This window comes from Geospiza fortis, unplaced genomic scaffold, assembly GCF_000277835.1.
Source record: "Geospiza fortis unplaced genomic scaffold, GeoFor_1.0 scaffold120, whole genome shotgun sequence".
In the NCBI taxonomy this organism is placed as follows: domain Eukaryota; kingdom Metazoa; phylum Chordata; class Aves; order Passeriformes; family Thraupidae; genus Geospiza; species Geospiza fortis.
The window spans coordinates 2,164,993-2,192,567 of NW_005054364.1; the positions used below are offsets into that span (position 1 = coordinate 2,164,993).

The 27,575-nt window shown below is 37.7% G+C and overlaps 1 protein-coding gene across 1 annotated transcript; it reads right to left on the minus strand.

The window, feature by feature from the left end:
• Positions 1–139: 139 nt before the first annotated feature.
• Positions 140–26,347, minus strand: UBP1 (upstream binding protein 1). Its single transcript, XM_031059568.1, has 16 exons — positions 26,313–26,347; positions 25,758–25,909; positions 20,513–20,589; positions 18,233–18,338; positions 17,527–17,633; positions 16,177–16,329; positions 15,909–16,019; positions 15,259–15,366; positions 8,614–8,717; positions 7,894–7,948; positions 7,627–7,720; positions 6,271–6,361; positions 5,115–5,221; positions 3,376–3,518; positions 2,750–2,801; positions 140–2,015 (listed from the first exon to the last, which is right to left on the minus strand). Exons 1-16 carry the CDS (start codon positions 26,345–26,347, stop codon positions 1,978–1,980), a joined length of 1,533 nt encoding a protein of 510 aa, XP_030915428.1. The 3' UTR covers positions 140–1,977.
• Between the last annotated feature and the right edge of the window lie 1,228 nt (positions 26,348–27,575).

Genomic DNA, 27,575 nt, shown 5'->3' on the forward strand with positions numbered 1-27,575 from the left:
CAGGGCTGGTTTACTTCCCTTCCTTACCTTGACCAACTATTCTTGCTAGGGCAGGTCTTGTAATTAATATAAATCTTAGCAATGGAATGTCTCTAATGTGAGTGTGGGAAAAAAAGAAGTAAACAAAAAGAAAAGCACATTTACAAAATTATTGAAAAACATTTATTATACTTAAATTGAAATGTGTACATCTTATTAAAAAACAAAAGCCATTTGCTGGTGCCATAATTTAATTCCAATTTCAAGTGAGCTGGACAAACTACTGTACAACTTTCAATATTCTTTAAAATTAGATATTTGGATACTTTCCAATCAAGGATTTTTCCACTTTTATAAAACATTTGGATTTGAATATGGTGTGAGCTAAAAAGACACAAGTGTCAGTTCAGGAAAATACTAGGACCAAACAATACCCAAAGATGAACAACTTATAGGCAGAAATGTTTAAGTACATAAAATTTTACTTTCAGTGCAGAAAAAAAAAAAACCCAACCAAAAGGAAAAAAACTCTAGGTTTGATGAATTTAAATTTTCAAAATGCTACAGCTTTCAGAAGCTTTTCTGCTAAGCACTTGAGCCAGTTATGGAAGGGGAAATGAAAAAGTCAAATTGCTTTTTTACATGCTGTAGTATTGGTTTACATGGAACACCGCAGCATAAAAAGCAAACTATTCCCAAGCTTTTAAGCCAGAGATCAAGTTGGAACTTTCCAAAGGCACAGAATAACAGCTCTGAAACTGTCGCTTAATACCTCTGGAAATACTCCCCTCTAAGTACCTGACCAATTGAAACTTAATGTTAGCCTAGGAAATGCTGTGCCATGACTTTACAAGACACATCCAAAATACCAAGAAAGCACATTGCCTGTTTCAGAGAAAAGAAGTATTTGGTCATATGGAAGAGGCACTGTAACAGGTGTACAGTATGGATGGATGGAGGGTGCAGGAAGGTCAACTGAAAAGGTAAGAAGAGATTTGTCCAGAATAGGAGCTCCAGCAGGGCATTCACCTGCTGGGAAGGAAACTTACAGGGTGTGTATTTAGTGTTTCTCAAGCAATTTATTTGATGCTGCTGAAAGCTATGACAGCCCTGTGGTGCCAGTGGGTCATCTTCCCTCATCTGCATAATTCCACTGAAAACCCCACTTCTCACTGCCAGTATTTTTAAACCCACAATTTTACAAGCAAAGAGTTAAACTGCAGCAGTGCTCTGCAGAGAACCTAGGAAACTAAACATAAAGGATGCATAGGCAATTCTTTTCCATTAAATTCATTAAAGCAAAACACAATTACTTGGTACCCCATAGGATTTATATTAATCCCTCCAATAAGGTACTATTGATAATGCAGTTTGCTGCATGCATATATTGCATCTGTCTAGGGCTTCTTAAAAGCCCTGTTCTGGCATTTACACTTCTTACATACACTCTTATACACAATTTACACGGGAAGCTGTTTTGACAGCTTGACTCTCAAAGACCTGACAACCTGATCACTATCACCTTAACTACTCATCTCCACACAGATTAGCATGTGCTCTGCTAACATCAAAAAATAAAACCAGCCTAAGGTACAAGCACGTAATAGACAAACTGGCACAGAAAGGTAAATGCCCCAAAATAAGTTTACATTCATCTCCAACTGGATACAGGTAATAGAAAAGCAGCACTGCTTCGCTTCTACAAACTGTATCTACTGGCCATAGTTTGCCTTATTTCAGTGAAGGGCAAGCACCTTTGCTTACATTGTCTTCCATGCCTGTACAGAAGCTGTCATGGCATTATACCTCTCATGAGGACACTTAGCTATGGCAGTGATAAGAAAGTTCACCTATCAAACAGCTCGTTAGAAAGGTCATTTTGTGTTTTCAATATGAAACATCTTATACAGTGAAGTTAGATCCTAAGGTTTTGGATGATCTTCATAGTCTTTAGGCAGGACTTCATTCTGCGTTGGAATATCTAGCAAGTGTGTGATGTCACTTCAGAATTATATGGAAGCCTTCTCCATTTTCAGCTGAAAAAAACCAAAGGAAATGTCTCTTTGTCTTTCCTGAACAGAATCACAGAAATACAAGCAAATACACCAAAACACCCTAGTATGGACTTGGTTTTGAAAATAAACTACAACAAAAACTTAAAGGTTTCCTACTTGTGCTAAACAAAAATGTTATGATTAATGATTTGTAACTGGATCTTCAAAGAGGGACAGTTTCTGTAGGTAAAGTTTGCACAGAGTCAAACTTGTCCACTGATTACAGCCATTTGCTGGCACCCTGTACCAGAAATAAATTGGAGTTCTATGGAAGAGTGGGATTCAACAGCAGCCTATTGAATGAAGCTGACTACTGACTAGCAGAGAAATAACAGAATGTTATGCTCAGTTCTGCTTACCCTCAGGACTCAGTTAAGATTGAGTTTCTGAACTTCAGAGGTACTAATGCCAGGATGTTTGATTTTTTTTAACCTATTTTGAAACTTCACCATTCTCAACAATTATTAGCAGCATCCCTTGTCCAGTGATGGCCGACTGAATTTTACATGAAGTTTGTTACCGAATCCTGCGCTGGTTCTGAACTGAAAGCTCAGAGAAGGGACTGAGATGCTACACAGAGGCTGAAATCTGGCTAGGAGAGGAAGAATTCTGAATATCTTCTGCCACTGTGTATGCAAAACTTTTATAGTTTTTAAAGAAGGCTCCTTGCTGGAATAAATGATTTAAGTTTTAGACTGTTAGAAAAGACAACATACCTTTTATTGTGGTGAATAAGAAACAACTCTCATCTTGAAAGTTTTGAACCATCTAAAAAAAAAAGTTTCAAAACCTTCTGAGTATGACCAATATGCAAAACAAAAACAACCCTCAACAATCCTGATATTAAACACAGCCTTTTGTGAGCAATCATGTATTTTTGGTTTTGTTCAGCAAGTGACAGGCATATACCAAATTAAAATCCATTACTATTAAAATACTACTTTTTACTCTTGTGACAACCAGCTGTGAGCCTATTACTGCTGGCTGTGTTTTTGGAACTCTGTGGAGCAGACACTTGAACAAGCAGAGTTCAACAGTGTTTATAAATGATCTCTGCCTTTGGGTGTGCTGAAAATAAATATGTAGTAAATAACTGCTGCAGCTTCTCAGAACTATATAAACCAGCTGCCTCTGTCTTCTCATAGTTTCAGTTTAGTCAGGCAGAGGAAAAGTCACATTTAAAGAATTCATCTGTTCCTGTAAAGGAAAAAAATACTCTAAATGTCAGCAAACACTAGGGTTGCATTATCAAACAGAAAAACCAGTAATAAATGAGCAAGTGTAAGAAAACCCTCCACTTCCAGTCATAAATAAAATGCAAAAAAATTAAAATTTCAATTACCTGATCACTAACGAGAATGTGGATGCCTGTGGGACCCTGTCTGTAAACTTGGTTGATCTGATGCAAAGGAATATTAAATGCCAAAGCAAGCTTGCGTGTGACTTCTGAGGCTGCCATCTCCTCTAAGTAGATTGCATGATATACTGCAAGAAAAATATCATTTACATAAGCATGGTACTAATGGATAACAATAGCTATATGAAAATACCTGAATTTGTTTATTTGTTTACTTTATACTTTCAAAAATTTTAAAACCTAAAACTTTAGGACTACTCTCTCCCTGTTCTCATTAAGAGCATGAACTGCCCTAACTTTTCTTTCAAGGGAAAAGTCATAAACACATAAACACAACTCTAATGGGGGAGGCTTCTATTTGCTCTGAGACTGAAGGCAACTTCCACATTTTTTCCTGTATCCTGCACAAAAAGGCACAATCATGTCAAACAGACTTAAAAATGGATCTTTAGAGAATCACCTAAAGATGGTTTTGAAAGCCATTTTGGGCAGTCTCAAAAGAATCAGGTAATACCTACATCCCACTTATGTGCCTATGCACATAAATAAATACAGATGTAGATTTTGGCGTTTTGGTAAATAAAGCCTTTTGCAACTGTCTGAATTAACTTTCTACAGATGATCTCAGAGCTGAATGGAACACAGCAAAGAGAACAGTAAGACAAAGCAGCTGTTCAGTTTGAAGCTGTATTTACAGTTCGATATCTTTATTTAACAGTGCAACAAACCCTTGGCAGCTCCAAGTTTGCACATTCTTCTGGCTGAAGATATCCTGAGAGAAAACACGTATTTGACAAGCAGCAGTATTTTATTTACAAATCCTCCTCCACCTCAATTCTTGCATGGAAAATCCACAAGCACTACTGAAGTACCCTGTCCAAATTTTAGCTGGGGAGAGAGGTCTCTTAAAGCCAAGAGCAAGTAAAGAATAATTTTAAATAGCTTCATTCTCTTAATTGTAAGAGTGACATGGATTTACAAATGAACAGTTACATTTCCATCTGTGTTGAATCAACGGCTGTCAGGGAAATAATACTAAAATGAAGAGCGCATTCACTACTTGGCTGTTTTTCCTCGTCCAGGCTCTACAGTTTTAGTTCAGTTGCACAGAAAGTGACAGCAAAATCTAACAGAAAATGAGAAAGAATTGTTCTATTTGCATAAAGCTTTTACATGCAGCTGCATTTATATCGCTGATGCCCTGTCTGTAACAACATGCACAGCTGATCCCAGAACTCATTCATTCACAACCTCGTATGTCATGGACATGTGGTTGTTTTTAATTAATGGCCAATCACAGTCCAGCTGTCTCGGACTCTCTGGTCAGTCACAAGATTTTATTATCATTCCTTTCTAATCCTTGCTAGTGTTCTGATGAAATCCTTTCTTCTATTCTTTTAGTACAGTTTTAATATAATATATATCATAAAATAATAAACCAGCCTTCTGAAACATGGAGTCAACATTCTTGCCTCTTCCTTTGTCCTGGGACCCCTGCAAACACCACCACACACGTAACTACAGTTTTATGAACAGACTGAAAATGCTCAATGGTTTAACCTTGAGAGGTTTCAGGTTCCGTCTGCTCTGTGCTGATAAAGCAGCAATTGTGCTATGACTTCCCACAGTTGCTTTGTACCCAGGAGCAGCAGCTGAGCCCCTTCCCCAGCCATGCAGCTGTCCTGCCCAAGCCCAGCCGTGTCCCCATGAGCTGTATATGGTACCGTATATTGCACCGTTGCTGTCTGTGCTGCCCGCGTCCTGCCGTTCCAGTTGGATGCTCCGGAGGGGCTCCTGGCACACGTAGATTGTTAAACGGGGCCTCACGGACCTGCAGGCCAAGGAAATCACAAGGAAGTCACACAAAAGGTATGTGCTCTGCAAATACAGGGGCTGATATGCCACAACTGTAGGTTTGTTATGGTAACAGTACACTTGATATGGCTTTCCGCACTGAGCCCCAAAAAATTAAATTAATCTCTACTTAAGTAAGTGGTCTCAGATGCTGCTGAATTTAAACAAAACTTCAATCCATTCAGATTCAGCATCCTATGGACGCTGCTTGTTGGACTCCTGTAACAGGACTACTGAGTAACTGTAGCTATATCTTCTGAAAAATCCTTTCCTTAGGATTTTTTCTCCTGAGAAGCTGAGAGGCCTCAGGAACAAAATGTAAACAATGGTTATCTGCTGCTGTGGAATGCAACAGGCGGATCTGTGATTGGTCTCATGTAGTTGTTTTTAATTAATGGCCAATCACAGCCCAGCTGTCTAGACTGTCTCGATCTGTCACAAACCTTTGTTATCATTCTTTTTCTATTCTTAGCTAGCCTTCTGATGAAATCCTTTCTTCTATTCTTTTAGTACAGTTTTAATATAATATATATCATAAAATAATAAATCAAGCCTTCTAAAACATGGAGTCAACATTCTCATCTCTTCTGTCTTAAGACCCCTGTGAACACCATCACAAGTAACAACAGCAATTCTTCCAGGAGGGCCAATAGTACCAAGCATCCATTTCAGACAGAATCAGACATCCCCTGGGATGCTGCCTGTGTTTGCACTCAATACCTGTACTTCAAAAGGCCTCAGGGGTTGTTCTTAGCTCCCCAAATGACCAGTTTTGAGCCTTGGCAATAAATTCATCCATGTCCAAGAGACTGGCAGGGCCCAACTGCACTGGTGCAGCCTTACAGCCCACCTGCTCCTCGCCTGGGCGTGCCCTGGGGGTGTGCACAGGAGGAGAGTTTTAAACACTGCTGCCAACTCCTGAGGTAGATCACACAGGCACCAAAGCCCATCCTGACACTAACTTCCCAAATCTCCCAGTTCTAGAATCCCCCATCTAAACCCACTCAACTTCAGTGAGCACATCACCTGGATTTCAGTGCATTATACAGCCGAATTCCATCGGCTGGACCACAGATTTGTACCAGATCTTCTCTTGTCAGCTTTAATAAATCAGCACCTGGACAAACACATGGGGATTTAATGAAGATTACTGTAGCACATAAATTCTTTCTAAAATAAATGGTATGTTCATTTAAACCGAGACTACCAAACTTCACCATGACAAAAACAGAATTTGGGACACAGGAATAAGTAAACTTCAGACCAGGCTCTAGGGAGTGCCAAATAAATCAACCTGTTTTCCAAAGGTGGTGATTTACAGTTCATGCTGTTTATAGCTTTGGAATAGTATGAGTCTGCAAGGCACATAATTTCTGTGGAAAGAGATGACTGTTCTAGAGAAACAGTGATTTTTGCTGGCACCCCAGGGTAGTGTATTTTGAACACATTCAAAACAGAGCAAAAATATTCCATGGTTTGTCACGCAGTGAATTACCCCAGACGTTCAACTTCCATCACTTCCTCTGTGCACTTAAGTTACAACAACGCACTCGAATACAGAAGGTGCTGCTGGAAGCAAAAATGGGAGCACAGATTTTCTGAGAAGCAGCATGAGCGTCAGAGAAGAAAACAACACTCTGAAATATCAGTCACTGTAATAGACGAGTGGGAAAACAGGAAAAAATAGTCTTTATGCATGAAAATATCCCACAGGCCATCCAGGAATGCACAAAAAAAGCCAGCAAAAATAACTGATCAAAGCCCTTAAATACTATAGTAAAAAATAACCCAGACCTGAGGTAGCATAATAAAATTCATATATACTACACCTCCTACTTCAAAAGAAAAGCCAGGTAGTTGAGTTTTATATAAGATAATAACGAAAAAGAAGAAAAGTTTTCCAAGTGTCTTCATCAGAAATTTGGTACTACAGTTTATGGAGAAAGCTCAGCAACACTCATACAAGAAGCACAGGTCAAAAACTAACAAGCAACAGAAGAATAAACCTACCCAGAGAAAAAGCCTGGTACAAAGGAATTCTGAAAGAAGCATGAGCTAAGCCAAGAGGCAGAGAGGTGGCATCATTCACAACAGTGTCCCCATCAAGTGTCACCAAATAACAAGGAATTTACTTATGGTGAGTACTGTGTCATACCACCCTTTGCACAATTCCAAGGAATACTGAAGAAGCAAACAGACCCACACAGTCCATCTACTACCATGTCTTGTGTTCAGACATACAGTGGGAACTGCACTGCTCTCTAATCAGCAAATTAGTAAGTAAATATGCATAAATATGGTTACCATAATGTTTTTAGAGAACTCTTCCCACACAGAACCCGCTCAGTAACACAAAGAAAGAAAAAAGTAAACTATAGATACCTGAGAAATTTGAAAAAAGCCTTGTATAGGCAGAGAACCTATTCTTGAGCAACCATTGCTGAGTTTCCTGGATTGTGGCTGAAGGATGAAGCTGCTGTAAGAAACAAGAGTGGATACAATAATTTGGATACTAAAAAAACCAAACAAAACCCAAGCAATTAAAAATATCTCCCTCAGCTCAACACTTTCTTATAATATCAAGTGCAAATCAAATATTCTGACACAGCTATACAAATATATGATCAATATCAGAAAGCAAACACTCACATCTCCTGACCCTTGAGATGTTCCATCTCCTTGATGATTTGGGGAGGAAGAATTGCTACAGATTCAAAAATAAAACCAAGTATTACTAGAATTCTATAAACCAAAATATTTAACCATTGTTGAAAATTAACTTGAAATTTCCAAAACAATAAATATCACACTGGAAAGAATTAAAAGACTGCAACTTTAGAGAAAGACGGTTCCACAGTATATGGATCAGACCACACCACTGCCAATAATTTTTGGATGAACTGCAGGTTTGGTTACAGTAGTTTAATTAACACCTCAAAACAAAATGCCTTCACCAATGAAATTTTTGTTGAAAAGTTTTTAAAGATATCTGTTGGGCCTTTTTCTTGCAAATTATACTAACTGTGTATGATGGAAATGAAGACTCTTCTTACTGAAAAAAGCTAAAAATAGTTTCCATAGACAAAGACTAAATTACAATTGTGAAAAGGTAAAGTATTTGCTATATGACAAAGGACAAGAAATTGTTTTAAAAAATGTATAGTAAGAAAGAAAGATGGTGAGGCAGAAATAATTAGCTTATAACTGAACCATGTGATACAAATGTCATACTCTAAAACGAATATATAGGTCAAAACAATCTCCCAATTCCCCAGTGGAAACAGAACACAGTAGAATTTAGTCAGAAAATGTTCTGAATAAGCCTGATTACAATGTTGCCTTTAATGGGGATACAGAACAGAAACCTACCTGTCTGGGACACTGTAGGTGTTATGCTGAGCAGAGGTGAAAGTCGGAGCAGGAGTAGGACTGTTGTTTACAAATGTTGTAGGAGTATCTGGCCATGGTGAGCACTGAAGATAAAGAATTAAAACTTAAGTTTCCCTTGACAAAACCCTTTTTACTGTGATGCACACTTCTCTCATTTAAAGCCAGGGGTTTATCCACAGACTATTCTGATTTGCACTTCCAAATAAAGACTCCCTCTATCCCACACATTACATGCAGATATTCCAGGTAAAAATCAGCTCTGTTTTATCTTGCTCTCTTATGAAAACTTCTATTTATATTGTCTTCTCTTTAAAAAAATATACAGATTATTCAGTTTAAACCAAAACCAACCAACCCCCACAGCCACATGCTGGAAAAAAAGTCTTTTATCCTGAAGAGGATGAAAGGGCTGTTTAAACTGCCCCACACCAAGAAGTGTTCTGTAATATTAAGCAAAGCTATGAAGCTAGCTTGCACCTCGTGGGTAAATTTAATGTCTCTGCCCTGAAAACAATCAAAAATCAAATACAAACAATTTTCAGTGGAAATTTTGTGAATTCAAAATTTTTAATAATTTACGGCAGGAGTAAAGTTATGCTTACTTACATGGACTGATTTTTCTGAACTGCTTGGTAAACTGGAATTTTTTAAACAGGTTTAAAGTCATCACAAGTATATGGTAAGCCAGTTGTCCAATTTTGTCAGTGGTTTTCTGGGTAATTTTTTTAATCAGCGTGCATAATAAAGCTTTTTGAAACAAGGCTACCTTTTAGTGCTTCCAACAGTACTAAGAATCCAATATTTTAAAGAAAAACAAAAACCAAACCAGTTTTGATATGTTCAAAGACATGATTAAAACAAGTAAGCAGCCCAAGATCAGGTAAGCTAAGATCATGCCTCTTAAGACAACAAAGATTTCTGATATACTTATCATGTACCAATACCTTATAAAGATGTAATAAATGTACTAAATACCTTATCATGTACTAAATACGTTATAAAGAAATTTCCAGATTTATATCACAGCCTTGTAGAACAGGGTGGAGGGGAACACCTATGACTTAATACCAATAGAAACTTGTTTCAACAATTTTATGTTGAAAAATCCTTCCTTTATCTGGGGGAAACAATAAATGAGGGCAACAGCAGCTGCCACCTTCTGTAAGAGAGTTAGCAACATTTCTGTGCTGGATCCCAGTCTTCACTTGTCAGCATAAGATCTCATAGATCTCATAGATGCGTAAGATCAGCATAAGAACTGGCAAGTTCCCCAGGATGGCACATGGAATTAAAATAAATTTGTCTTGCATGCAAATAGCTTAAAAATGAAGAACTTCCTTTATCTGTCTAAGATTTAGCTTTTTTGTTCGCCACAAAGTCCACAGTCTGATTACATGGTCAAAGCCACCCTTTGGGCTGCAAACAGTGCCCCCAACACAGAGCATGCTCCTCTACAACCTGGTAGGGTGACACATTCCTCCTCCAAATCTGTATATTCCCACCTGCTGTCTCTCTTCTCAAGCTGATTTAGTATTAACCTCAAAGATGTTACATCAAGTAGTTACAAGTAGCCTTCATTCCCTAAATATATGATCCAAGCTGTAATTTTAAAATAAAAGCTCGACATAGTAACATTAACTTTGTTCTTCTGAAATATTTTGTAAGTGCAATTAAAATTCTTTAATTTTGTGACATTCTTCTCCTAAATTTTAATCCAAGTTGTTTATGTGGACATATAGATGCAAGTTCCACATCCTTGGCAACCATTCCCATACAAGATTCTAGCCAGCACATATTTAAATTCAGGAGCAGAGAAGAATGCACTGGTGCCAGAGAACACCTTTTGAGCCACTCCCAAGGTAGGTACTGCAGCTGGTGTTTCTGCCCTTCAAACCCAGCTGAAGTTCTTCACAACGTAGCTCTGGGTTTAAATCCAGGAAGAAGCACATTTGAAGTATTCAGAAAAATAAAATCCCAATCTAAAGCAAGTAGCCTTTCTTCTCCCATAAACATGCTTTCCTGCCTTGTCTCCTATTCCAGCAAAAACACCACTAACTATCCACTGAGACTCAATAAGCTGGTTAAAAAGAAAAAATAAATAGTAAGTGTAATACCACTACAACACATCCATTGCCTCTGTTCTCCTTGTTTCTGTCTTACAGGCTGGGGAGGGAAAAATGAGCGTTTGAGCACTGAGATTCTTGTTCCTTGAGCCTTTCAGAATTAAGTAAGTCTCCCAGCAATCAACCCGAGCTGATTATGCTTCTGGAATCACTCTCATGCCCCAATGTCCTGCACTTCACAAACTGGATTAAGCAGATGCCTGGCAGACCAAATCCATTAACACTACAAAGACTAAGCAAGGATGTGTTTTCTAACATCCAGCATGATGATTCTGGATTGAGAGGGGTGAGGGCTACAAGGGATCACAGAAAGTAGCACTGCTTCCCTGAAAAAGCACCTGCCAATGTCACTGTCAGGGACAGAACACGACTTCACCCTTGTGGACTGATATACCAGGATATCTCTTACATACCTAAACTAAAACTGAGTTACACAAAGGACATTCAGGAAATTAATGATACTAATACAGAAGTCTCTGAGCAGTAGACACAAACCTAGGAGAAAATGTCACCCTGTCACAAGGAAGCATCCAACTCTGTAAAGTGCATCACAGAACAGAAAGATTGGCATTGTGTCTTTACCTGCAATAAGCAATTAATATATACTGATGAATTTACCAAGATCATGTTTTTGAGGTCCCAAGACTAAATGCCCTCCATTACTAGCACACTGATACTACTATACTCCAGAAACTATGTCTTATTTCCAAATGGGGAGAAAACTATTTTGGTTTCAGGAGAAAACTATTTTGGTTTCAGATGTTAAACAGCCTTCTGTAAAGGCCATGAATGAAGTTTTACTAACTTAAAAAGAAATGTAAGAGATCTTTTTAAGTATGACTTATCAGATTTAGGATTTAAACTCAGAACATTCCTAACTGTAGAGGAATTGCAAAATCTAAAATTATTCTAAACCGTGGTTTAATGTAATATCCATTCCTACCTCCAATATACTGGAATCTGCCCAAATTCATGCCTTACAAGACAGTAAAGCTGAACCTTGACAAAGAACTCTATACTGTATTCAAAGACCAAATAAACATGAAAACAAAATACAAAAAGTCTAATTTGTTCTCTAATCTAGACTTATACTTGGACACACCCAATAGAGAATAAAGCATCAATTTTCTTATACATGGTATGGAGCAACCTTTCATGTCTACAATTTAACATTCAAATTTATTTCAAGGTCTGTATCTGGAAGTCTTTTAACTTCCAGGTGCTCTATAATCAACTCTATCTGGAAAAAATGACCATTTGACCAAGTTTAATCAATTTGTCATTTATATATTTAAGCTTGTGACATATAAAACACAGTACTATAAAAATCAACCAAAATACTGCAGACAGAAAAAAGTGCAAAGGCCCAACTACTGCAACACAAATTTTCCCACTTTTACAAATTCAAAGCAGGGGAAAGAAAACAGTGGGGTTTTTTTCCCTTTTTTATTAGATAAGAACTAACTTTTATGTACAAAGAGAGAGGAAAACAAAGTGCCTCCTTCATAAAGTGGCCCCTGAATGAAGGTCACATGTATGTAAACATCCACTTTGAGGTCCAGAAGGCAAGGTTAAATTTGTAGCCTTTTATACCTACAGAAAAAGTTAAGGTAAAAAGCTCCATAGTGTGAAGAGTCTAACCAGCAGTTTAACTGTGTCCTGTCTGTTTGGACAACACTGAGATAAAGATTGCAGAACTGCAGTGAAAGCACTGAATTTTGATACACCCAGTGAATTCACAGAAGTAATGGAAAAGCTCACCTAGATGGCATTCTTATGAAAGTAAGTGATAAGGGAATGCTGGGTGACAGTAGTTAGAAAAAAAAACCCAAACCCTCTGGTTCTTTGAAAGGACAGAAGAGCAGAATGACCACTCAGAAAGGAAGTTTCAGCAAATTCCTTACATTGTGTTAGAAAGCCATAAGAATTAAATTGGAAAAAAAACATATTAGATTCAATGTTTTCTGAAGGAAGCATAGTAAGAAACCAATCTGTCCAAATCCAATTGTGACTGAGCTGGAAATAATCACATAGGGGGAAAAAAAAGCAGCAAAAAATTGTAATATCTAACAAATAGAACAGTAGAATCTTGGAGGGATAAAATAAAAAGCTAACATACAAAATGAGTTGCAAAAAGCGAGTAATGAAAGGTTAGGCTAGGTGTAGCAGGAAGATAAGAATTCACAGCTTTAAAATCAAAGAGAATTATAGCCAGGATCAACATGAATTTCAAAATTCAAAAAAGGTAACCAAGTACTATTTCTGGGCAACTAGTAAGCAGCACTGACTAAGTCAGCAGTCTTGACTGCATCTAGTAAAAATACATTCCAAACAATTCTGGTTTGGTTTTTCCTGTTATAGAGCTACAGTTCCTACAGGACATGTGAAGAAAAAGATCTATCATATAGAAACACGTAACATGTGAAAGAGTGTCCATCTCGTACTTAAACATAGGGAAACAGGTCTTCACTTTTTATGTCTCAGCACCTCTGTGACAATAGTACTGCTCAATATGGAACACTTGATCTGCATGTCTGAAGAAGTCTGGAAACAGCCAAAGCTTCTGATGGCCATGTTTAGGAAGACAGATTTGCAAGGACAGAACTGCTTTAAGTAGAAACATTTATCATCCCTCTCCATATTTACAGGGCCCACAAAAATAAGCATGTCTGGTGACAAAAGAAATAGGTCAATGAATTGGCCTTCAAGATGTAGATCAAATACTCCTTTTCTACATCAAGCAAACAAGTTTTACATTCACCTTCTAGAACTAAAACCAATACTGAGTGCATAGAAATAACCAAGGCTTTACTATGAATACTGAAAAAATAGTGTTTCTTGGTATTTTTTATGGGCTTGGGGATGTCTAGTAATTTTGCTAATGATAAAAAACATTGTAATGATGGAAATAGCATGTGTTGACATCTGCAAACAATACCAAGTTAGCAATGCTGAAAAGATTTCATCCAGTGTGGACAAAATTCAAAATGGTCCCAACAAACTGACCAAAGACATTCATTATAAGCAATTAAGAAACAGGAATAGTGAGCTGCATGATTAAGAGAACTGGAAAGCTTGTACATAGCTCCTATTCAAAATAGCCTGTGGGCCATTATCCTTTGTGTGCTTTGGGAAAGATATCAGAAGTCCAGTACTACCCTAAGCTCTTCTCCACTACAATTAAGGTAGTGTAGAATTAAGGTAATTCATAGAAGCTTAGCATTCCAAGAGATTGTTAAGGAAAGGTTAGACAACTTCTAGCTATGATTTAGCTACAGTTTGTCCTACTCTGGACAATGGATTTGTCTTATCTGCTTAAAAATACCCTTCTTCCTATAAGCAACAATCATTCAATGAAATACTTTTAACAGCAGGAGAAAAACACAGAAATCCCTCCAAGAACAAGCTTCAGAAGATGCTTTATAAGCAAAAGTGATAAAAGTCTGTTTTCTCCTGCCTCTCCCCTGGGGCCAGCTGGAACAAGTAAAAGAATGCACAAGCCAAAGAATCACAAAGGTGCACCTTAAAAGAAAAAACAGAAACAAACAAACAAAAAAAAAAAAACAACCAACCAACAGCCAAAAACAGTAGAAGGTAAATCCAAACAGCTCAGTGCATACAATAGTTTTGGGTGCACAAAACAAAAAAATCCAAATATCCCCCAAAGAACCCATCTGACTAATATTGCTTGTTCCTTCCCACCCAGTTACATGGGTTATAAACAACAAGAAGCATACACTAAAGTATTTTATAACCTAAATATAAAACTTTACACATCACTTTCACTTTCAGATTATAAACATGAACTAAATCATGCTTAAGCACTATTGGTAAAGAGCTTCAGCACAATGTGGCTGTTCAAAGAACAGTCAAACAATGGCCTTCCACAGCCATGTTACTGATTGACATTTAAACCTGCCAATGAAAGATGTGGAATTGTTCCTCCTTAAGGAATCTAAAATGCTAACCCTTGGCAGGATGACTGCACAGGACATAACACAGGTTTAACATAACACAGATCATGAAGATGAGCTGACTCTTCTGAACTTCATTAAACCTGCTTGGAGCACGATATGTAGATGGCTAAAGGAAAAATCACTAACAACGATCTGCAACACGATATGGCTTTTTAAAAAATACTGATGTACATGAAAACTTCTACTGAATATAAGTACAAATAGGAACAAACCACTAAATTTAACTGTTCTTATTTCCACTAATTACACATGTATAGCAAAGCAAAATGCTATTTCATTTCAAGTCATATAAACTGAAAGCTCTTGGACTCAAGTTACACAGTCCCTCTGCAACAGTTTAAGTGTTAGATTTAGGAAGCATTCCTTTGCTGAAAACAAACATGGAGCAATTGAGATACAAAGAAGTGAATAAAATTAAGAGACAGCAATCAAAGTATTTTTACTTTACAAAATGGAAGTTTCTCCTATATCTAACACTGCACAAGGTATCTTGCATAATCAAAAGGTAAGCAGAAGTCCCTTACACTGCCTCGCTTTGCCAGAGAATCACCGTAGTCTGCTGGCAAAGTCCGCTTGCTGGACTTTTTCTGCTCATGTTCAACTGCATCTTCAATTATAGGCTCAAGCCTCATCTGGACAAACACCAAAGATGTGGATCAATTTCTTTTCATTATACAGTGAGGAAAGATCTAAAAGCCTTTTTAAAAACTTCTGAAATATTTAGAAAACTGCATAGAACTCACTGATGTTTAAATAAAAAACCTAATGAGGCTCTGGCCTTGAATTAAAAAAATCTCTGAAAAAAGGACTTTGAAGGTCAAATTTGGGAAATAAACTTAAGAGTCCCCCCTCTTTTTTTTTTTTTTTTTTGCTTTTCAGCTGCAAGATTTTGAAATCTGAATCAAAAGTCTTGCTCAAGGGTTCAATACAGTCAGTCAAACAGTGTTCAATCCAAACTGTGTTTTAATACAGCATCTACTGAGTATCTAAATCCAAGTTTACTAAACAAAATCTTAAAATTGAATGCTACTGCTTGCTGGACAAGTTTGTCAAATAAAAAGTTTATTTCTATACAGAAATAATTCTTCCCCAACCCTTCCAAGACTGCAGCTAAGTAATGCGCTGTATCTATACATATTCTCCTCAGTCAGCAAATGCAATTTTATTTTGTTACCTCTGTAAGAACTGTGGTGTCATATGAAGGCTGATACTTCTCTTTTTCATGTGCAGTTCGCTTTTCCATCTTTTCTCTGTCTGTTTTCTGTTTTCTGTCTGCTCCTTTGGGCTAAAAATGAACAGTTACGTGAACATGAACACAAGTGGGAAATGGTTTTATAACTGAAATCTAATCTCAGACGTGAACCATTACAAGGGGTAATATAACAATTTCCCATCTCTTTATGAAAACTTAAGAGACTTAAGGATCTGTTTTCTAATGTTACCTTAAAAACTTTGATTTGACAACTGGCTGAATGCAGATGATCTGTATATTCTCCATTCTCAGTCTGTTTAAAGGTGTCAACCTGAATTCTAAAAGGAACTCCTTTCTCTCCTCCGTGTTTACGAGGTGTAAATTCAGTGCTGATACAATGTACCTGAAAAGAAACAATGACCAAACAAAAAGGATCTTCAGAAGCATTTCAAGGCATGAACTTCATTATATGTTACCTAGATCATATGAACAGTTTCTTGTAAAAAAATATAGCAAAGCTATAGAAGGCCACTGACTAGAAGAGGTTTTAATCTCATGCACCCTCATCTCAGAATATTTTCAAATATGCCCAACTCCTTTAAAAGTCTAGAGATCTTTTAATCAGTGTGTGATTGCTTCAGCTGCTACATCAGAATGAACACTGAGTTTATAAGCTATAAAAACCCCTTAAGGGTATCTAGGGAGAAAATCAGTGCAATAGAAGGAATTATGAATAATCTCACTGGATAGTGCTCTGAATTTATTTTGCTTCCTTATGGAATTTTAAGCAAGCCTGTAGAACAACCCAACTATAGTGGCATAATATCAGTTCCATTTTCAGTCTGTTATTATTTCTTCTAAGGAAATGTATAAATGAAACTAGTCCCTAATTTATCTCACAGTCCTTCAAGGCGACTAAATTTTAGCAATTATGTAACTTTGATCTAGATAAAGATACTTTTTTTAGTACAAGTTAATTTACTGACAATATAGAATTTAACCTCTTTCAACAACCAGAATAAGAAAAATTGCTACCTGAAACTTCACAGTCATACTTTCTTACAATGAAATCAGATCTGAGACAAAAGTAGGCAATGTGAATGTGAGCATTTAATCTAAATAATTTCCAAAGAAAGCATGCTCAGTTGCCCTGAATATCAAATACACAAATAATAGAATTCCTACAAGGAAGCCTACTGACATAGTAGGAAACATCTTTTGAGTGCCTGATTTAAAACCCTTTTCTAGTAGGACAATACTTTTAATTTTGAATCCTTAAGCCAAGCTTCTGCTGAAAGCAGTAGTAAGAGTTACTGAGAGGAATGTAAGTTAATTCTTATACTTCATGCAACTAAATATTTTAACTATGACAGCTTTCTTCAAAGAGTTTTTTGAAAGTTTTTTTATTTTTTTTTCTATAAACCCAAATTAAATAGAAAAACCTAACTAGTACTCCAATAAGCCTATGAACCCCATATTTTTTGGTATTTAATGGCCATCCCACAAATAATAAATCAAGAATCTTTGTAGTTCAAGTACACTGCTGTTTGTGACCTGAAAGGCACCAAACACAGACATCCAGTCAAATAAAGTTTCAAACCTGAATAAAAGCAGATGTACATTTTGTTGGATCCCATAAAAATTCAACTGCGTTGAGCTGGCTAGGATTTGTCTTGATATCAATGACTCCCACAGACATTGGAATATCTATTAAAATAAGTAGCATGTATTTTAGAAAAGTAAACAGCAAGTGAACACTATAAATAACCTGTAATATAAGGTTACCATCACCGCACAGAGGTAGGATGGAAAAATGTGGGCTTTGGTGGCTTGACCAGTTTCTTAGGACTAACACAAAGAATCTTAGTAGATTTAACATACAAAGTGCTCAAGGTTTTGGGTGCTTTTTCATTCTCCTCCCCTGCTGCCACCCCTGAGATTATGCACCAAAAATGATCAAGGCACGCAAAGTACAGAAACCATGTTGGCACTGTTTTCACACAATCTAATAGAGAAAGTTACTTTTGTCCGTGTTTTCCTAATCATTGCAACACCTAGCAATCAAAATCAGAAAGAATATTAAATGTGTATGACTCAGAGCTGCCATCTTACTTTTACAGCACTTAAAATTTGAAAAGAATGTAGAAGTGGTGAGAACGTTTATATTCAAAACACACACTATGACAAAGCAGCATCCAGAAATCTGGTCTGTCCTTTTCCATCAGCCTCAGCATTAATATGAACATGATCAATTTAAATTTGGAAACTGAATTCCATACAGTGGCAGCAAACAGAAACAATTATACCTAAGTCGAGCAGTCTGTCCCCAGGGCGGTTCCACTTCCAACCCTCTAGCTGCTGGTGCTCTGTGTACTGCAACCTTCTGTCATGGAACACGACTCTTATAATGCTCTAACAAAGAAGCAAACAAGCCTGTGATGAGCCACACAGTCACTACAGATAAAAGTACTAAACCTTCCCAAAATAGCCACAGTGCTAATAAGTACATTATTTACAGCAAAAATGTGGCAAGCATCAGTATCCCAAAATATCCCAGAACACAGAAATAGAACTGAGCAGCAGGAGATACTTGAAGATGTGGTAAAAATGCAAGGGAGATTTACATCTGATTGGATACTCAAAAGGTCACTATGAATTACATACAGTGAACTTCACAACACTGGCAGCACAGTATCAACACTGTGTGGGCAACACCAAATTATTTTAGAAAGTAAACACCAAAGATTTCATTTATTAAGAAAAGTGGTGAATATTACTTGATCATTCTTTCACTGGAAATTCTGTGAACTTGTACAGGATGTTTTAAGAAATTAAATAGAAAATTCTCTTCCTAGTACTTGTACGATATTTACAAAAACTCTATGATTTTACTTAATAGAGTTAAAAAGTTCCAAACTTTCTCAACTACTCTAGATGAAATATTCATCCAGCACAACTACAACATGATTAATTTTATTCAGCTAGAAGAAATTCTCTAACAATACCTGTTTTTGTGGGCAGTTTTAGTACTGCTAAATGAATGCACATATAAAGCAATTTGTTACAAAGAAGCTAGAAAAATACTGTATACATTGACTGTTACCCAACAAATAGAATGTAGACAGATTTGCATATTTTTTTCCATTATTCTACAGTCTTCCTTGTATTAACAGCAGCTGAAAGTGTCCACAAAACCCAAGAACTTTTAAATGGAGCACCTCTTCAAGATGAATTGCACTTCTTTGGGTTTATTTCAAAGATAATGGAAAGCAAATGGGTGTGCATGTACACGAACAAACACACAGAAAGGCACCATTCCTTCTGCACTGCAAACGAGCACATTTGGAACTTGGAAATATCTGTAGCCACCTTCACCTCCATCAAATTATTTCTTTGGTAAAATACTAGGATTCCAATATCTAATTGTCCAAAATGGAAAATTCATTGATGCAGCATTACAATACCTTGCTATGGTAAAACTGACTTTTCTAAATTTTTACACTGCTTTGCCCTATTTTACCTACAAAATGACTCATCACCCACACACAAAGCTAGAAAATTACAGAAGAGAGACACCCAAGGCTACAAGGAAATAGCAGCTAAGGGGGCAAAACAGTCCACATGCTTATTACAGCAAGTCACCATTCCAGCACATAAGAAGTTTAATTACAGAACTCTCAAATCCCCCTTTTATGCTCATGCTTAACTCTTCCTGAAACGGTCTCTAAACAAGCATCCCACAGACAAATAAGAACAAGGCCTAGGACAACACAAGCAAGCCAAAGTTCACAAATTACACAGCCCAAAGCTGGCAGGTAAAGATTTAGCCTCCCACAGGCACACTGTTCTGGTGCATTTATCAGCACCACTTTCAAAGTGACTTCAATTGAAGTTTTTTCCTTCTTTCCTAATACCTGAATAAGATCTTTTTCGAGAATTCAATAAAATCAATAATCATCAGGTGATTAGAAGAAAAATCCAAACCCTTCCATCAGCTCTTTTAATCATCTGTGCTCCAAATTGGTTCATTTTTCAGTTTGCCTCATTTTTGTATTTCATAAAATACCTCACATCAACAGTACCTTCTACTAACACTGAAGCACAAGGAGACAAATCTGGAACTGAGGAAAGGGGCTCAGCTGTGGAACAAACTGCTCAACAAGCAGCAAAATTAGAGATCCATTCTCCGATGGATGTATCTCCAATACCCCACTGCTGCAAAACCCACAGGTTGGCTCCCTGTGTTATCTGTAACACTTAAGAAACATGATCACAATACCCCCACTTTTATCTAAATGATCCTCTACCTTCCTCTCACCTCTCCTAATCACTTGAAATGGACAATGTGATGGCTCAGAAGACACTGGATACAAAATCTACAGACAACTCTCTTAAGCTTTGCATAAATACTTAGGTTTACAGGGCACGCAAGTGTGCATGGGGTACTTATATCCATACGTTTTTATTTTAAACATCACTGGTCCACATATTCTGACCAATACCTAGTGACAGCAGCAAAAAAAAAAATCCACAGAATATACAGTCTCTGGTTTGTTAGTAACACTATCTAGTGAACTTAAATTCACCTTCACCAGTTTTCCATTGATCTCTGGTATGTCTCCAGCTTTCCGATTATCTAGCATCCGGATCTCATAGGACTGACCTTTAAAGAGAAAAAAATTGCATGGGTAAAAGAGCAAGAGCACAAGGTTATTTTGTGTTTAATGCATTTAGATTAGCTTTTGGTTCACAGTACACGAGGATACCAGTACCTGAAACTTGAGTGTGAGAGACTCAGATAGCAACATGCACTTCACGCCATGCAAATTAACAAAACAAAGTGACACTTTTTGGTCCCCTTAAAACCAGAGATATTTTCAAAGTTCAATTATTTAATTTTGTGTCAAGTGTAACTACTTGCTTCTCTATTTTTTTTCTGAAAACAAAACATTTCAAGGCTGAATTACTTTCTTTTTTAAAACTGCTGAATGGCAAATTACTGAGAACCATTAACTGGTCTTCCAAAACAAACTCACGTCGAGTTTTCACACTTTTTCCAAAACCTATGTACCATTCTCCCATGTTTAATTTTGTCCATATACCTGCTACCTTTGTATGATTTTATGCTCTGTATGATTTCAGAAATAGATCTTTAAAAGAGACAGCTACCATTTATATCAATATAAGCAAACCTATCTTTCCAGTGAATATGATAAACTGTTGTGCTTCAAAAGCAAAGCTTGTAGCAATTTATTTAATTACAAGGATTTTTTTTCTTTCCAGAGTAAGCAACACATATTCATTTGCAAAATCGTTTTTCCCTAACTAAAACATGGGACCAAACAAACTTCAACACCTTCACTAAGATGAAATGCAGTAAAATCATCACCTACACTTCCCTTCAGGCTACTTTTATGGCCCAATGTATAACATTTAAGACATTCTGACATGTCCGACAAGGCAATAACCCTGTGAATGAGCAAATAACTTCTTCGTCTCTTTTCACTTTTCACAGGCTGATGTTACTTCTAACTATGGACTGTTTCAGGGCTTTTTTTTTGCTCAAACACAATAAGCATATTTATGTATACACTCTACACATGTACAGGCTTTCCTTACCCAAGCAGCATGTGAACACTGATACAGTCATTGATGACATAAATTCATATGAAGCAGATGTTCACCTGGTACAGTTGAGTAAATAATATATAATTCCTCCTCCTATATTTAACAGGAAGAAACTTTTCCAGTCAGTGTGATTTGCTCAATTACCAGTGTTCTTCTACTCACACAGCTATAACACGTAAGTTCAACTATATCTAAAGTAGGCATTTCTTGGATCTGGCAATACTAATAAACTTTCTCAAATATTTCTCTGTTCTCTCTCAACGTTTTTTGTGGGGGGTAAGGAGGTGAGTGAAGAAAAAAATTCTGATTGTTTCTTCAAGAAGTATGGCTAGCCTTTCATAGGTACAAAATAGTATTAAGACAGTAGATTTGATAAAGGTAAAAATCAAAGAATACGAGACCTGAAAATGTGAAAACAGCTCTGGAAATTTTCAAGTCAAGAGGAATAGATACATTCCATTTTGGAGTTTTGGACACATAGCTGCTCTGAAAATGTCAAAAGCACCACAGCACTCACTTTTGTCATCCCTACATAAGTCCCACATACACTACGTTCTCTGTTCTTTCCTGGAGAACAGCCAGAGGAGCAAGGTGACACAGCTATGGACAGTAAGTGAATCCAGTGTGAACTAAATTCACAATGAACCTGTGGCAGCTTCATTCACAAAAATCCCAAAATGTTCAATTTTGGAAGGGACATCCAGGAGGTCATCTTTGGCAATTACCCTGCTCGAGGCAAGGCCACCCACAGCCAATTGTCCAGCACTAAGCCTGGCTGGTTCTGAGTGTCTCAAAGGACGCTCATTGAGACCATACTTCATAAGCTTCTTGCTAAAGATCTCATGGGAGAAACCAGCAAAAGCCTTACTGAATGAAATCACTTGTAAACAATACCTACTACACTCTCCTTGTCTACCAAGCCACCCAGTTCATCACAGATGTTTATCAAGCTGGTCAAGCATGATATCCCCTTAGGAAATCTGTGCTGACTACTCCTGGTGATCTTGTCCTTTATGTACCAGGAAATGGTTACCAGGAAACACTGCTCCATCACCTTCCCAGGAAGCCTGTAGTTCACCAGGTCCTCTATTTTGAAGATCAGAGCAACATTAGCCTTGATGTAGTCTCTAGCACCTCTCCTAGTCACCAAGCTCATTCAAAGACTATTAATGGTGTGTCAATGGCCTCACAGTGACATAGGCTATTGCCCTCAGCACTTGTGGGTGCATCCCATCAGGACCGGTGGATTTACATATGTTCGGTTTGCTTAAGTATTCCATGACCTGTTTTTCTTTCACCAAGGCTATACATTCATTGCTTCAGACTTTCCCTTTATTTCTAAGGCCTGGGATTCCTAAAGACCAGTGATACCAGAAAAGACTGAGCCCAAGAAGGCATTCAGTACTTCAGCATTTTCAGTGGCCCATGTCACCATGGCCAATGGCCTATTCAGCAGGGGGCCCACTTCAATTGTCTTCCTCTTGCTATTTACGTACTTACACAAGACCACCTTGCTTTTGACACTCCTCACCAGATTCAGTTCCAGCTGGGCTTTGGCTTTTCTGATTGTACCCCTGCAGGCTTGGACAGCATCTCTGTACTCCTCCCAGGTTACCTGTCCCTGCTTCCATGTTCTGTATGCCTGTCTTTTGTATTTGAGTTCCCATGCTTATCCATGCAAGCCTCCTGCCACTTTTGCCTGACTTAATGTCCATTGGGATTTGCTGCACTTGAGTTTGGAGGAGCTAATTCTTGAATGTTAACCAGCTATCTTGAGCCCCTCTTCCCTCTGGAGCTTTATCCCATGGTACTCTACTCCCCTGAAGTTCAAAGATGTGATCTTGGTCTTCTGCTTTGCTTCTTCCACTCAGAATCATAAAGTCCAGCATCTTGAAGGCAAACAAGCCTGACTGACCTTGATACTCACAACCCCAATGAGCCTTTCCCTGTTTCATGAGGTATAACAAGCCTGACTGCCCTTGATACTCACAACCCCAATGAGCCTTTCCCTGTTTCATGAGGTATAACAAGCCTGACTGACCTTGATACTCACAATCCCAATGAGCCTTTCCCTGTTTTATGAGGTATAGCACAGCCATCCTCTACCACTTGGATCAGGAAGCTGTCAATCAGCACTTTCCAGTCATACCCTGCTGCACTGTCCCTGCAGGAAACATCAGGGTGCTTTAGGTCCTCCTACAAGGACCATGGCCTGTGAATGTGAGGCTACTTCCAGCTCTTCAAAAAACATCTCATCTACTTGTTCATCCTGGTCAAGTGGCCTACAGCAGACACCCACTATAATGTCATCCATATGACATAATCAATCTATAATCCTTAGCCATAAGTTCTCAATTGGAACATACTTGGCAGAACCCCAGACATTCCAGCTGTTCCCCCACATAATGCTTAACCTCCCCTCCCTTATCCTCTTGCTCTGCCTTTCCTTAAGAGCTAACATGCCCAGACTGTAATGTGGCATTTTGCAAGCCACCTCACCATGTCACAGTGATCCCAAGATCACAAAGATGTTTTAAATCCTCGTGCTTACTTCCTCTGATGCTTGCACTACTGATGTGTGTGCTTCAGAGGCACCTCACCATGCTGACTTACCACAAAGCGCTTTGCTGTTTCCTTGGAATCATGCTCTACAGGCACTTACTTGCTCATACCCAAATGCTGGAGATGACCCTGTTTAAGCCTCCTTTTTTTGATGCTGTGTTCCTTTTCACGCTCTTTGCTTATCAACCACGGCCATCACTCCCTCACAGTGCTGCTGCCAGTCACTCCCTCCCTCACTGTTCCCACTTCAAAGTCCTCTTTACCAGGTCAGCCACAAGCTGGCTAAGATACCTTCACTGCCCTTTCCAAGCTGGATCCCATCTCTCCCAAGCAGTTCTTTGCATTCACAGAACTCCAAGCTTTGCTGCACTGTGTAAACCAACCCAAAGAATGCTTCCTTTTTAAAAGCAATTCTCTTCCATACCACTTCTGCTGTTCCATATGCATCTAGCTGAGCAGTAGCCAACCCAAAACACTGTCCCACAACTCCAGTATGTTTCCAATGGACCCATTTAACAGATTTCACAGTAAGAACCCTGCAAACCCTGTATCATGTATCTGCAAACCCTGAACAACCAACCATCATCGCTCCAAGATCTGAACTGTTACAGTCAGCTTCAACTGAACATCTAATCACATTAAATATTCCATCACAGTCTATTGAGATTTAGAGTCAAAATCCACAAGACAAAGAAAGCTGAACTAGATAAAGGATTGGAGATCCTAGGGCTTTAGAGCCAGAGGAGGGGGAAGAAGAGGTGGGAGGGTATGCAGCCATTGATATGATCCAAACAAATGATAAATGATTTTGAGTTCAGAATTCTAGCTGACTAAACTTAGGACACCAATGTAATTCTCAATATAAACCTTCTCAGAGGAAGGTTTTTATCATATGGCAATGACTACATTCAGATTATTCTATGCAGCAGTCAGTGGTCTCTCTAGGGAAAAAAAAATCAATATCCATACAAATTAAAACCCAGGAAAAAAGAAAAAAAAACCAGACTGATTTACATGAAGTATTTATCTAGTTAATTTCTGCTAAATGTATACAAACTCCAAAGGTAACTGCACTTGGGATCCTGTTTAAACATAATACAGTTCTGGACAGACATGTCTGGCTAATTTGAGAGCAATTACAGTGGTTCCTTTTGTTCAACACCTCAGGGACTGACATTTTAACATTCATTATGACTTTTGAGGCTGTTTGTCTGTACCTAATGCATATATCCAATTAACTTGTTTTTACCAATCAAATTTAAACAGAAATGCCAGATTAGTCACAAATTTTCAGCTATTACTGCCTGAAATTTGTCTCCTAAAAGGTCTGTTGGCTTGATTTTATTGGGGGATGAAAAGGGGTAGCACACAAGAGGGAAAAAAACCCAAAACCAAACCAATAAAGGAAGAAAGACCCCACCCCTACCAGAGTCCAAAGGGAAAGTAACACCATACTATAGCTGTGAGCCTACAAATTGGACAAAAAAACACAAGTAGTAAGGCATCCTTACAACCTCAATGTCCACAACCTCATTTCTGACATGCATTTACTTTGGCTATAGATAGACATGAATCAAAACATGAAATACCACTACAGTTTCAGACTTGCACCACAAGCTGCATTCACACACATATACCAACCTTGATTCAAGTATGTGAGAGTTTCATCATATAATTTTACTGCTGGAGATGTTGCAGCACACATAACATACTGGAAAGGTGGATGTTTGGTCTCATTTTCTTGTGGAAGGCTGGAATCTTCCTGTTTGAAAATAGGCAGCGCCAAAACATCACTGAAAAGAAAAAGAAAACACACAACTTTGAGACTGTTGGCCCTGTTTTGATAGAAGTTAAACAAAAAAGTTATTTGTGACTTAAAAAACCTCATCATGAAATACATACAGAATTTTGTTACTCATTTTATTAGTAAAATCTATATAAGCAGTATCAAAAACATTTTCCACCAGAATGTTAGGCTAGGATACATAAACAATACCATGGGACTTAAGCAGACAAACAATTTTGCTGATGCTTTGAAAATCTAAACTTTGTTTCCTGTCTCCGCTTAAAAAATTCAGTTCTCTCTTAACTTTTCACCTGTCAACACAGCCAAGCTTGCCTAATAAACATGAAAATTAAAGCAATGCTTTCATTTTCTTCTTTGGAATAATGTATTTCCCAGAGTAAGTTACCTACACTGTGAAAGTATCTCTCTCCTCATCTGGTACCATTATGTCTAAGCTATTAATTCTGTTGCCATTCTCAAGCTTTTCTTAGGCTTTGGCACACTGATTAGCTCAAAAATGATTAAGCAGCAGACTCACAAAACATAAGCTATAAAAAGTTTATGCCAGGATTCACTTCACTTATCTATGATGCACAACCACCAGAAAAACTTTGGAAATGCAATGTTTCTAGAGAATAAAGAGCAATCCATGTTGTCCACAAGCTGTGGTAAGAGAGACAGCTTCACCACAAACAGCAAATATATTTTCTGCTTTCTAATTTCTACAGAAATTAGAAATCTGTATTAGTAATAATCTTCCTTGTATACAGATATCCTTCATAAATTAGATTTTTAGGAACTTTTCTTGCACTGAATTTTTGTTCATGATGACATCATCTGCATATCCATGCAACTTCCTTTATAAATATTTCAAATGTGAATTAAGATCTCACACCACCTCACCTGTTAATTTAGCTTTTAACCAACATGTATCTTGTTTGTATCTCTTATACTGATCTCAAACATGGATTTGATATATTTTGTAAAACAGTTATAAATGCCAGTATTGCACAACTATTTGTAGGTTGTACACTAAAATTTTTGAAGTAGAACTGTTTTTTACTGTTCCTTATTTCTGCAAGAGTCTGCTTTATTTAAAGAAAAATCTATTAATTGCTCTCGAATTCCAGCTCATATCTGAAGAATCAAAAAAGTATATCATAATAAATTCATGTCAGCTAATATTTTCATGTCACATAGGCTTAGAATGTAAGACTTGGTCTGCTTAAGTCTTAGAGATGCAGAGCGCAGATGGGGCACCCCAACTTTTTTTTCAGAGCAAGCGCCACATTCCATTAGGGATGTTACTCCCCGGGCTACTTGGAAGACATTATATTGACAAGAAAATATTTATGAAGGGTGAAAAAGTCTAAGAAATTTGTCTATGCCTTGGAGAGACTGTACCGTGTCTCCCCAAAAAGAGACCAAAAAAAGACACCTATACAGGTTCCCTTTCACTAGGAAGAAACCACAGGAGATGCTACAAAGACTGATGTAAGCAGGACAAGGCAGTAGACTGCCCAAGAAAGCATTACAAGCCTACTGAACCGTGTCCTAGCCACTTCTGACACCACCTCCTCAAACTGTAGCCCAGAGAAGAACTAAGTAAGTTACAAAGGAAAATGTGAAACAAGGGTGTCCAAGAGAAGTGGACACCCTTAAAAGAGTTTGCT

Coding starts and splice junctions, on each gene's coding strand:
- UBP1 (XM_031059568.1), bottom strand. CDS start 26,347: ATGGTACCAGATGAGGAGAGAGATACTTTCACAGT. Junction 16,330..17,526: donor GTACATCTGCTTTTATTCAG/GTTTGAAACTTT, acceptor GTTTCTTTTCAG/GTACATTGTATCAGCACTGA. Junction 3,519..5,114: donor CAGCAACGGTGCAATATACG/GTACCATATACA, acceptor TTTTTCTTGCAG/TATATCATGCAATCTACTTA.